Source organism: Alosa pseudoharengus, unplaced genomic scaffold (genome assembly GCF_046254945.1).
Source record: "Alosa pseudoharengus isolate Yale_2024_CS ecotype anadromous, Long Island Sound unplaced genomic scaffold, YU_APseudo_1.1 YU_APseudo_1.1_scf_10, whole genome shotgun sequence".
Lineage (NCBI taxonomy): Eukaryota > Metazoa > Chordata > Actinopteri > Clupeiformes > Clupeidae > Alosa > Alosa pseudoharengus.
Genome location: NW_027468565.1, coordinates 14,706,870 through 14,719,544, shown reverse-complemented (window position 1 = coordinate 14,719,544; position 12,675 = coordinate 14,706,870). Strand labels below are relative to the sequence as shown.

The following is a 12,675-nucleotide window of genomic DNA, read 5'->3' as shown; positions in this document are numbered from 1 at the left end:
AACAGACCACATCAAACCACACTTTGAGACCTCACATTCCTGGAGTTTAAGGATCTATTTTACAATAGAGAAATGTAACCTTGAGCATGTCATGTTGTAGTAAATAATGGCAGACCATGCACTTGGCGTCCAACTGCTGTACAGATCAGAAAAAAAACCCTTCAGTGACAGCCCTTGACTGAAAAGAGTAACATTCAAAGTATAGGTTACATGTTTTATGTTTAAATAGTCTACTCAATCATAATAAATATATACAGTGTGTATGCAAAAAGTGAATGTGATTGACCATTTTGGGGCAACATGTAATGTTAAGCCTTAAAACAAATTTAACTTTATCACAGGATATTACACTATAAGACAGTGGTGGATCATCACATGCCAAGATGGATTTAAATTATAAGGTCACTTAAATGCCTTTTGTGTATATAGCATGTTTACAGTTATTACATTATACCTAATGATATACAACTCACACAGATCTGATATCTGATCAATACTGGCTCTAGGGTGTCTGAGATTAAAGGTGTAGCGATTTTACACGATTTCCGGCCCCGGGCCCATTCCGTGATTACACTGTAAATAAAACAGCTCTCTGTAGGCAGCCCAGGCTCTGAAAACTGGAAACAAACTAAGTAGGGGCACCCTGTCCTAACCTGACTCTCGCCAGATGAATTTCATTCCGCCTAGCTCCACTCATCCTGTGAGCTAGGCGGAACGAAATTCATCTGGCGAGAGTCAGGTTAACCCTGTCCACCTACCAAAACGAAACTTTGCGTGGAATTTCTCTGGAATTCTGAAGGTAGAGCTATTGTACCTTTCTGGCGTGTTTCGTTTGGTCCTTGGTTCAAATATAACGCTGTTTTGGACAAAAGTGTCTGCTAATACATTAAAATATAAACACAAACAAATGGCATCTCCTGCGAAATCGCTGATGGCAACTTTAAAGATTCCTTTTTTTAACCTCTAATCAATTCCATATTAACCTTCCCTCATTTTAGCATCTTTCTTCATTTAGATGAGCGGATATTTTTGTATCGGCACAGCAAGAGTTGTTTGAAGGTGTTTTTGAATGTTATGTTGCACAGAGCATAGCAGGCTGGGTTGACCGTGCTGTTAATGTAGCAGAGCCAGTAGCCAAAGGTCCACATGGAGGCTGGGATGCAGGTGCTGCAGAACGTGTTGATGAGGACCATCACATTGTACGGAGTCCAAGTAACCACAAAGGCCACCAGAATAGCCATGATGGTCCGTGTGACTTTCCTCTCACGGGACGGTACACTTCTTCGCTTTCTCCTTTTGGGTGGCCGAAGGGTCGATTTTAGGATCTTCTGAGAAACCGAACTTGACCCTTCAGGGAATGTCTCCACCTTCGTGTCAGTAGGTGTGTAACTCTCTCCTGACGGTGGCTGGGATGGTGACCAGATACAGGTGAGTTTGGACCAGTTGGCTCTGGTTCTGTTCAAATTTGGCTGTAACTGTAGCGACAGTGTGGTTTGGCCAACCACCGTCTTCCCCACAGCATCAGCCTCCTTCTCTTTGTGATTGGACGAAACAAGGACACTGCCCGATGTGGACTCGTTCTCTGTCTCCTGGTCCTCTCCGGTGGTGGCATCCTCAGCGCCAGCATCTAATGGAGGCAGCGGTGGCCCTTTGTCGGCCTTGTTCCCACCCTTGCTTCCTTTCCCCCTGCACTGATTGGCTCCTGGGGTGAGGCCGCCCTGATGATTGTCCTGACTTTCACTGGACACCCTCCTGCTCTCCGTCCTCACACGACTCTTGCTGGCCTTGGAGATCTGCCAGTACAGCACGATCATGGTGATCACCGGCACGTAGAATGCAGCAATGGCCGTGCCAAAGGTCACCACTGCATTGGAGAAAAACTGAATGTAGCACACCCGTTCTGGAACTGTCCGCTCACCCACAATGAACTGCCAGAAAAGGATGGCCGGCGCCCATAATATGAACGAGAGCACCCACGCTGCTGCTATCATCATGCCTGCCATTTTCGTGGTTCTGTTGACCGGGTAACTGAGTGGTTTGGTTACACAGAAATAGCGATCAAAGCTTATTATTAGCAGGTTCATTACTGATGCATTGCTCATAACATAGTCAAGGGCCAACCACAGGTCACAAATAACGGGGCCAAGAGGCCAATAGCCAACCACTATGTAGACTGTGTAGAGGTTCATGGAGAACAGGCCAATTATCAGATCTGCACAGGCCAGGCTAAACAGGAAATAATTGTTAACTGTTTGGAGATTCCTGTTTACTTTTATAGAGACAATGACCAAGATATTACCAATAATTGTAATCAAGCTCAAAGAACCAAGTCCTAGAATTATGAAGACCACCTCCACAATGTTGTCCAGGCTCACTAAAGGCAAATCCGTTCCATTTGCATTCAGGGATTCTGTAGGAGTGAAGTTGAAGGTCCCCATTTCATCTGCCCAGGGTGAGGATTGATCTTTGAACCCCTTAGAACAAAGAAGATCTTTCAGCTTGATTGGGTTTGCTAGAAAATACACGTAAGACAAATGATATGTTATGCCCTTTACACCTCTAATAAAACAGTTCAACAGAAACTGTTTTGAATATCCAACCACTGATTTGCTTAAATACTACATAAACTGTAACATGGGATCACATTTGTGTATAAACATTTAATAGCAGCATCACTTAAATCTAGTGAAAATGTGTGAGTCCAACTTAAACTACTAATTTACCCACAGTCAAACTTAAATAAACCATATCAAAAGAAAATGTGTATTTATCATGACCATGTGTGATGAGTCATGCAGTGAGCTTACAGGACACAAGAGAACATGTGGAAATAGTATCCAATCTCTTCATGGGGCGTTCATCATTTGTCATAACCTATCTTATTTATTTATCCATTGAAAATAACCATTCCCCCAACACATTTAAGGTGGCAAGGGTGATACCTTTATTTAAAAAGGGACCCAAATCTGATCCTGGACATTTCCGCCCTGTATCTATCCAGTGTTCCAATCGGGCTTTAGAAAAGCCCATTCCACTTATACCTGTCTGCTTTATCTTATTTTATTAGGAAAGAGGTGGAAAAGGGGAACTTTTGTGGCATGGTGTTAATTAGACCTTCAAAAGGCCTTTGATACAATTCAGTATGATATCCTTTTGTTCAAACTCAAAGCTCTGGGTTTTTCTCATACATCTCTTTACTGGGTGAGGTCATACCTGGTTGGCAGAGAACAGGTGGTGGATGTGGAAGGGACCTTGTCCTCACCACTTAAATTAACTTGTGGAGTTTCCCAGGGGAATATTTTAGGTCTTCTCTTTTTTTTGCTACAGTACCCTCCAGAATTATTGGCACCTCTGCTAAAGTTGACTAAAAACCTGTATCACAGAAGATAATCTGTTGGTGTTTTATTGTAATTTCACAATGAAAAAAAATAGGAAAAATCCAACCTGAAGGGCAGCAAATTTATTCTGAGAAAAAGGAAAATTGCATAAAGAAATAAATATTATTAACAAAATCACGTCGCTCACAATTATTGGCACCCCTGCTTGTAATAGCTTCTTAAGCCTCCCTTTGCCAATAAAACAGCTTGTAATATTTTCCTATGACACCCCATAAAGTTGGAGAATACAAAGCAAGGGATTTAAGGCCGTTCGTCTTTACCAAATCTCCCCAGATCGTCCAGATTCCTAGGTCCACACTTGTGCATTCTCCTCTTTGACTCACCCCACTGTTTTTCTATGGAGTTTAGATCAGGGGACTGAGATGGCAATAGATTTTGTGTTCAGTAAACCATATTTTTTTTTATCTGGACGTTTGCTTTGGTTCATTGACCTGATGAATGATCCAATCATGACCAACTTTTAATGTCTTGGCAGAGATTGACAGATTTCCTTTGAAAATGTTCAGGTTTTCATGAGACCATGCACCATAATTAGGTTTTTGTGTGGTTTTTATGAATTTTCTGAAAGTTCAAACACACTCTGATTAACTTAAATAAATTGAAATTAGATATGAAAATGGTTCTGTTAGGTTCTTTATAGATTTTTCTAGGGGTGCCAATATTTGTGAGCAACGTATTTTTGTTAAAAATATTTATTTCTTAATGAGAGATTTTCCTTTTTCTCAGAATAAATGTGCTTCCCTTCAAGGGTGGATTTTTCCTCATTGTTTTCATTGTGAGATTACAATAAATCACCAATGGATTATTTTTTATAGGCTACCTGTTTTTAGTCAACTTTACCAAAGGTGCCAATAATTCCGGAGGTATACTGTATATTTTAATGATATGCCGCCAGCCATAATTGTAATTTGTTTTTATTTGCAGATGACTCAGCTATTCTAGTCTCTCATAAAGAGAAATCAGAGGTGGAAAGGCTGCTTAGTTTAGAAATCCTTAACCTCAGTGCTTGGTTAACAGATAACAAGCTGTCTCTTCACCTTGGCAAAACAGAGTTGATTCTTTCTGGGTCCAGAGATAAACTGAAAAAGTCTTTGGGGTTTAGGGTAGTCGTAGGTGATGTTGAAATTACGGCCAAAGAAGCGGTCACTTACTTGGGCTGTATACTGGACAACAAACTATCAAGGGTGTTTATGGCCCAAAGAGTTATGTAAGGGATAATGAACGACACGGTGGTCTGTTCACAGAAGTTAATGCACGGTCAAGGTTGTAAAACGGCCCCGACGCGAATAATAATATACAAGTGTGATACAGCCAACAAAATGGATCTACTTCATAAGTGTGCAAATAAAATACGGTTAATGGTCGTTCTAAATTACATAGGACAATGGGAAATTCAACCAAGCAGTGGAATAACTGAAAAGCAAGTCCAAGGACCTGGCAAGAATATCCAGCCTCTTAGATAGTAACACCTTGAAAACCCTGGCCGATGCTCTTGTTCAATGCCATGACTCTTGGTCAATGTCTTAACTATGTCTGTACATCTTGGTACACTGCCACTATAAAGGCCTATAGACAAGCTGCAGATCTGTCAAAATAAACTGATCAGAGTGATCCTTAAACTACATCCTAGAACTCATCTTCTTCCTGACCATTCCTCCAGTCTCACATGGCTCAGAGTGGAGGAGAGTTTCCCAACTTAAACTGTGTTTAGTTTGTAAGATAAGAAATAACCTGGCACCCAAGTATCTGTAATTACTTTTCTAAAATTAGTGACACGCACAACTATTCCACCAGGGGGAGTTCCACAGATTACAGGCTCTGCCGTTGAGCTGGACGGGAAAGTACTCTTTCCTGTACTCGGCAGCTGTCTTGTGGAATGGCTTACCTTCCAACCTTAAACTGTTCTCCTACATTCATTTTCAATCTTCAAAAAAAAAAAAAGGTTATCAAACTCATAAACAAAATCTAAAGATTCTTGAAGTAGGAATATTGTACCGTCTGTTTGTGTGTCTACTTGTCTGTCTGGGAACTTAGCTCTTGTTTTTTTGTATTTCTTTAGTTTTTTTTCCTATTGTGTTTTTGACTTGTTTGTCTTGATTATTAGTTGACCCTTTTCCCCTTTGTCCTCAATGTTTTAGTCCATGTGTTGTTAGTCCCCTTCCATCTTAAGGATAAAGCCTTTGGGCTTTATTGTGTTTTTATCCTTTTGAACACTTCTTGTTGATTGTTGTTCAATAAAGTTTTCATTCATTCATCCTTAATACTGCCTCAAAATAGTGCTATTCACTGGATAACGGTTCAAATTGATTGAACACCTGTCTTCATTTTTCACTATTGTCACTGCCTGTTCCATTTGTAATCCTACAATACTCATTTTATTAAAGGCCTACACAAATTGTAGTGGACCTGTGTGTGTGTGTGTGTGTGTGTGTGTGTGTGTGTGTGTGGTGTGTGTGTGTGTGTGTGGGGGGGGGGTGTCCTTTAATATTACCCTGCTTCATACCATAACCTTTTTGTCTACACATATAGTGTATTCAAAAAAGGATTAGCAAATGACCAGTCTATTTGATTTATATCCAGTGCAGGGGATGTACTACGTACTGCCAAATGGGAAGTATGTGAGATTACAATGAAAAATCTGGTTTGTGCAATCTATTCAGATGCACAAATGACAGACTTCATGCAGGTAATACAAAATATTATCTGTGAAAGGTCACACTCTGCCATCTACTTGTGGTGTATGCTGAATTCATAACACAGGTTCCTGGACAGTAGACCAGACTAGGTTCTCACTCAGATACTAAGGGTCCACAACAATGTGGGAAATACCACATTAAGCCAGGCTTGTAGCATAAATGTGTAATATGGGGATCGTGGTGGAAAGCCCTTTAGACATTATGTGTTAAAACCTTCATTTTTTAAACTTGAATTAAAACAAATTCAGATTTAATCAAGTAGCCTAAGAGTAGGCTACCTGCAGTTTTTTCCATCATGGAACAGAAGTAGAGAACAGAACCTTACCTCCATAGCCACAGATGCAGCCTTATCGGTGGTTAGAAGCCTCCCCTCTGACCCATCTCTTAACTCAAGTTGTATTTCCAACCAGTGACGGTACAAAGCTCCAACTCAGGTATGCCTAATGTTAAAATAGATGTTTCAACAAATGATACTCAATAAATAAAAGATTACTGACAGCTGTAATAATCATGTTAAAATCTTATATGTTGTGTTATATATCTGTCTTATATGTTGTGTTATGTCTTATATGTTGTGTTATGTCTTATATGTCACTATGCCTGCATAGAGAAAATTGCCCCTCGGGGATAGATAAAGTTTTTTGAATTGAATTGAATTGAATTGAAATACGCCTACCTTTTCTAATCGCCGTTTTCCGTTGTGTCACGTTAGCAACTGCCCAGTCCTCTCATGATCGGTAATCCACATGAAAAACTTTCTTACTGAAAGCCTAACACGAGTCCAGTGAACGGCAGTCTGCGGCCGCCTGTTTCACGAATGTAGCACTATGTTAGGGTGGAGCATGCGGTCGTTTTGGGAGGGTGTACAAATCTCTCACCTGACCAATGAATGCTTTTTTCTCAGTTATAGTGTAATTTATTTACTTTCTGCTAAATCCAGGGAATCAGGACAAGCAAATTCAGTTAGGCTATACGTAGGCTAATTATTAATTATATATAGCCTATTTCATATAGGCGATTCCGTCTGTGTGTCAAGGACAACCCCACCGCATGTCTGGATGTTTCTTCTTTTAAAGCAACACCAAAGAGTTTTTTGTAGGCCTACCTTAAAATAATGCACTATGTTGCCAGATCAGGTAGCGGGGGTTGTAGTTCGAGGGAATGAGACATAAGAAACACATTTGACTTGCATGACGTCGCAATACATCGTACTTTCATAAAATCATGCAACATATTCTACCTTGTCTATATGGACATCGTTATTTGCAAAGCCGTTGCTGGATAAACAAATAGCGTGCGTGTGACAGAGGAAAAGTTCTTTGGTGTTGCTTTAAGCGAAACTAAATTTCAGGACCTCGGAGAGCGTGACAAATGTGCTGTTGTATGCACAAGATCGTAAAATGCCCTTTTAAAACTGGAGTTATACATTTGAATGAAACAAAAGTTCCAGGTTTTCATTGAAAGGCCATGTGGCCATATCTTTCTCCCAGTAAACAGCTGTAAACGTTGCTTGGGAATCCAAGCATGTGCAGCATTCTGATAACCCAGAGCAGAGTTAAAACATCGAGTTCCATCGTGTCCTTGGACGCTCCAGCCAGCTGAGTTGACAACCTTGCAGTTAGCCAAATGCTCATATCAATTTGGCAACAGAAAGCATATCTTTGTTGTTAGGCAATGATTCGCTTGGACTGTTCTAACAAAGTAAGCAAATCTATTTTTTCTTTAATGTAATTGCAAATGTTTCCCCCCCAAAATATGTTCCTGTTAAGATCCCAAATATAGGCATGTAATTAAAGGGGGGGGGGGGGGGGGGGTGCAGCTTTTGATTTTCAGCTTTGATCCCTATATTGCTTTTAACTTCGGCTGCTTTATGTCTATAATTTGTAAGGGTAGGCATACCTTACATCGCCTGGTTCCAAATAAGGCTTTGGCACTGGATTAAAACAAAGAAAATGTAGCACACTTCAGAGAGCTATACTTGTTGATAGTTCAGCGTAGCCTAAGTCAGACTTGCATGATGGAAAACAGAAGTCTGCTTTGTGTCTGGTGCTTATGGTCAGGTAGCTTTTTAACAGCACAATCATAGCTGGCTTCCTTTCAGCCACTTAGCCACTCGTTTAAACCTCTTCTGAGTTTTTGAGGCATAGAAAGTTAAATCCATTACCAAAATGTTTCCCGCAAGTTTTATGAAGCCTCATGAGGCGGTTAAGAATTTTACCTCACGAGTCTTTGGCCATCTACTTGTTTTAAACTGTCCTTGCTGGTTTGTTTACAGGGACAGACTGTTTCTGAGAAGTGAACAGACACTAGGCTGTGAGGCATGCAGCCTGGGTGCCAGGTGGGATAAATCACATTCAGAGGGGAGTTCTTCATGCCCCCATTCCAGTAAACAGGCTGCTGCACTTCCACCCAATAGCGCTACTTCCTGTCTGTGCCGAATGTTATTGTGTATTTCTTTTGTTGACAATTGTTATTTTAGAAAACAAGTAACGTTTTTTTAGCTCTCCCACACACCATCTTCTTATTTTGTATTTAAACAATGTAATAACAATGTCGCTTTGTTTTGACGTATTTAATGGGTGGTGATGGTAGGGACATACCACCTCAGTAAACAGCTGTTCCTTATGTTTGTAATAACCTCTCAGTGGCCCCGAACTCAAGTAGGGGGAATGCACTTTCTTTCAGTGGAAGTAGAAGGTCAGTAGTCATAAGCACACACTTGAGATTAATATGTGACCTCAGGTCTTCAACAAAGAAGCATCCAAGGAAAAGGAAAATAATCACTTATCACTTAGGCCAAACATTTTCATGAAGTGCCATTATTATAACATTCATTCAAGTTTACCAAATGGAAGACTTACTAAATTTTACATTGGACACTGTGCAATGCACCTCATTTTCAAATACATATTGAGATATTCAGAGATTCATGCCGATATCAAAGGGGTCATCTGGTGCTAATTATTATCTCTGTAGCAGTAATATGAAATGCCATGCGAGCTGATATTCAGACCCAAGGAGGTGGTGTAAATGACAAAGAGAAGGGGCCCTAGCACTGAGCCTATAGTGGTGGCTGTGGTGAGGTAGTGAGATGTGGAGAGCTAGCCTATTCGAGACAAGATACAGTACTGTACGTAGAATGAACACCCCGTGAAGAAAGAGCAGTTAATGTCCATGTTTGAGAGTATGGAAAGTAGGATGCAGTGGTTAACTGTATCAGAGGCAGCTGGTAAGGGATCCAACGTGCATGTAGTAGGATGGCTACATGTCAGGTGCTTGGATACTACTCTCAATGAGAGGGGGCAATAAAGAAAAGGAGTCAGGTTGAGAGGTTGAGACAAGTTGAGTGGCTCGGCTGCTGTTGGCCGCCACTTTTTTAGTGAAAGATGAGACAATGGTATCGGCTGTAAGGGTGTAGCAGGAGGAGATGAGATGAGTAGTGTTTTGAAGGTGGAGAAACATTAACTGGGTGTCAGTGACACTGTTGATCTTATCATTGTAAAAAACAGTCTTTGGATTTGAGACTTTATTCTCTGCAGCTCTGGTATTCAATCAAGGGTGAGGATGGTTCAGTCAAGCAGGTCTGAGGGGATCCAGAGATGAGCTCAGTGAGTGTGGAGCAGAGTGACTCTGTGGAATCAGTCATCTCTAGAGAAGAGGAGGTGGAGGTAGAGCATAGGCAACAGGAGAAGTGGGTTGGAGACAGGTTTTGGAGGTTGCGGTGGAATTAGACCATATGTCAGGATTGGCGGATAGGACCCAAGCGCAAGACTCTTCCAGGCTGAGTTACAGACAAAAAAACACTTTATCATCAACTACAAACTACTTACATACATACGGGGCTTCGACAAGACAAACAGAGACGATCCGACAGGGTAACAAAGAAACAGGAGGGTACAAATACACATACCAATTAACAGAAAGACAGAGGACTGGACGGAACCAACGAGACAATAACAGGGAACATGTGAGGAGGCAGAAATGGAGGGAAAACAAACAAGACAGGAAGCAGACTAAATAAGGAGATGGGGCGGAGACAAAGACAGGTGACAGGCAGGTAACACAGAGCACATGGGGAACAGGCAAAAACAAACACAGGACAATACACAAAATGGCCACCAGAGTGGCACAAACGTATCAGTCCAGGCCAGACCCTGACAGTACCCCCCCCCTCAACGGACGCCTCCTGGCGTCCCCAGAAAAGTCCAACCAGGGTGGGCGGAGGGGGCCTGGACGGAGGGACTGGTCCGAAAGACCGTAAACACAGGGCAGACTCGGACGGGGCAGACTCAGAGGGCTTGGGCAGGGAACAGGCAGACTCAGAGGGCTTGGGCAGGGAACAGGCAGACTCAGACGGGACGACAGACTCAGACACAGACACAGGGGCAGGGGAAGGGACAGGAACAAAGACAGTGACAGGAACAGTAACAGGGAAGGTGACTGGAATGGTGACTAGGATGGTGACTGGGACAGAGACACAGACAGAGACAGAGACGGACACGGTGACGGGGATGGTGACTGGCACAAAGACAGGCACAGTGACTGGCACAAAGACGGGGACAGGGACAGACCACTCGGGAGAGACAGGAACAGAGAAGGGCTCGGGCAGAGGCGGGGCCGGAGAGTCAGAGGGAGGCGGATCCGGCTCAGGCAGAAGCGGGGCTGGACAGACAGGCAGAGGCTGGGTTGCCGACGTGGCGTCGGGCGACTGGGCTGCCGGCGTGGCGTCGGGCGACTCGGCTGCGGGCACAGGAGCGGACTCGGCTGCGGGCACAGGAGCGGACTCGGCTGCGGGCACAGGAGCGGACTCGGCTGCGGGCACAGGAGCGGACTCGGCTGCGGGCACAGGAGCGGACTCGGCTGCGGGCACAGGAGCGGACTCGGCTGCGGGCACAGGAGCGGACTCGGCTGCGGGCACAGGAGCGGGCGTCTCTGGGCTGGGCACAGGAGGCATGGTGTTGGATGACCGGGTTGGCCCACGCGTGGCACGTCTCCTCCTGGGGGAAGCCTGACGGACCTGGATGAGTTCAGGGGGGAACTGGAATTCCTCAGGCTTGGATTCTGGGCCTGAAGCGGCCGGCTGAAGGCGCAGCACGCCCACTCTAAGCCCCTGGCAATGAGCTGGAGGGGAAGGGTCAGGCGGGGGACTAGCAGCCTCAAAAACAGGGTTACTGGAGGGACCAAGGAGGGACTGAAGGCTCTTACCCAAACCTGACAGCTGGTCGGCCAGGGTAGCCATTCCCGGAACCTTCAATAGCCAGGGCCTTGATGAAATAGTCCGCTTCATCAAGGTAACGATGGCTTGCCGGCGCTCCAAGTCAGTGGACTTGACTAGCTCAGAGTTGAGCCTGCTGAGGGTGTAATCCACCTGATTTAGCTCCTGGATTGGGAAGTCTGCTGGATCCATTCTTGGTCGGATCGTACTGTCAGGATTGGCGGATAGGACCCAAGCGCAAGACTCTTCCAGGCCGAGTTACAGACAAAAAACACTTTATTATCAACTACAAACTTTACAAACTACTTACATACATACGGGGCTTCGACAAGACAAACAGAGAGACGATCCGACAGGGAACAAAGAAACAGGAGGGTACAAATACACATACCAATTAACAGAAAGACAGAGGACTGGACGGAACCAACGAGACAATAACAGGGAACAGGTGAGGAGGCAGAAATGGAGGGAAAACAAACAAGACAGGAAGCAGACCAAATAAGGAGATGGGGCGGAGACAAAGACAGGTGACAGGCAGGTAACACAAAGCACATGGGGAACAGGCAAAAACAAACACAGGACAATACACAAAATGGCCACCAGAGTGGCACAAACGTATCAGTCCAGGCCAGATCCTGACACCATAGATGGAGGAACAGAGGGTTCTGACAGACACTGTTCAGACGGTTCTGTTCATTTTCATTTTACTGAGATACTAGTCAGTACTGGCTCCCATCAATGCATTTACAGTTACATTTCCTTCAGCCATCAGGATGGTGGGCCAATCAGCGATGAGAAGGCATGCCATTAGTTTCGAAATCGAAAATGGCTGTGGTAAACAGTAACAAGTCAAGTCAAGTCAAGTCAAGTGAAGTCCAGTTTATTTATATAGCGCATTTCATACACAGAGGTCATTTAATGTGCTTTACATAAACAAAACCAAACAATAATAATAAATAAAAGCATAGAAGGGCAATATAGTCAAAGAATAGTTAAAAGGTAAAGATCATAATAAAAAGAAAACATAAAACACAAGGTAAAATCATTTAAAAATAAAGAATAATTAATGAGCAAAAACAAAGGCAAAAGTAGTAAAAAAGTAATAAAAGACAAGACCTGCCCAGGCAGGTGAAAGCAACTTATGACCAACGCACGATGTCCCAGGGGCAACGGTCTAATTGCTGGTTAGTGCCATCCTTATATCCTACATCCGACGCGGGGTTTGGCGGTATAGGTGGAGGAGGTTGTATTTGTGTGGTGCAGTCGATATTGTGGTTTGGCTATAAGGGATCGTTCATGTTTTGAAATTATGATTGAAACTTGCGTTAGTGTTTATCTAGGCTACATCAGAAACAGATGAGATATC

At 43.3% G+C, this 12,675-nt stretch overlaps 1 protein-coding gene across 1 annotated transcript; it reads right to left on the bottom strand.

Annotated features, from left to right (window-relative positions):
- Positions 1-850: 850 nt before the first annotated feature.
- On the bottom strand, positions 851-2,438 carry chrm2b (cholinergic receptor, muscarinic 2b). The gene has a single exon (XM_076272976.1). The coding sequence runs from the start codon at positions 2,436-2,438 to the stop codon at positions 1,008-1,010; it is 1,431 nt and encodes a 476-aa protein (XP_076129091.1). The 3' UTR covers positions 851-1,007.
- Positions 2,439-12,675: the final 10,237 nt, after the last annotated feature.

Bases quoted from the DNA above. Each gene is read 5' to 3' on its own strand.
- chrm2b (XM_076272976.1), bottom strand. From the start codon at position 2,438: ATGGGGACCTTCAACTTCACTCCTACAGAATCCCTGAATGCAAATGGA.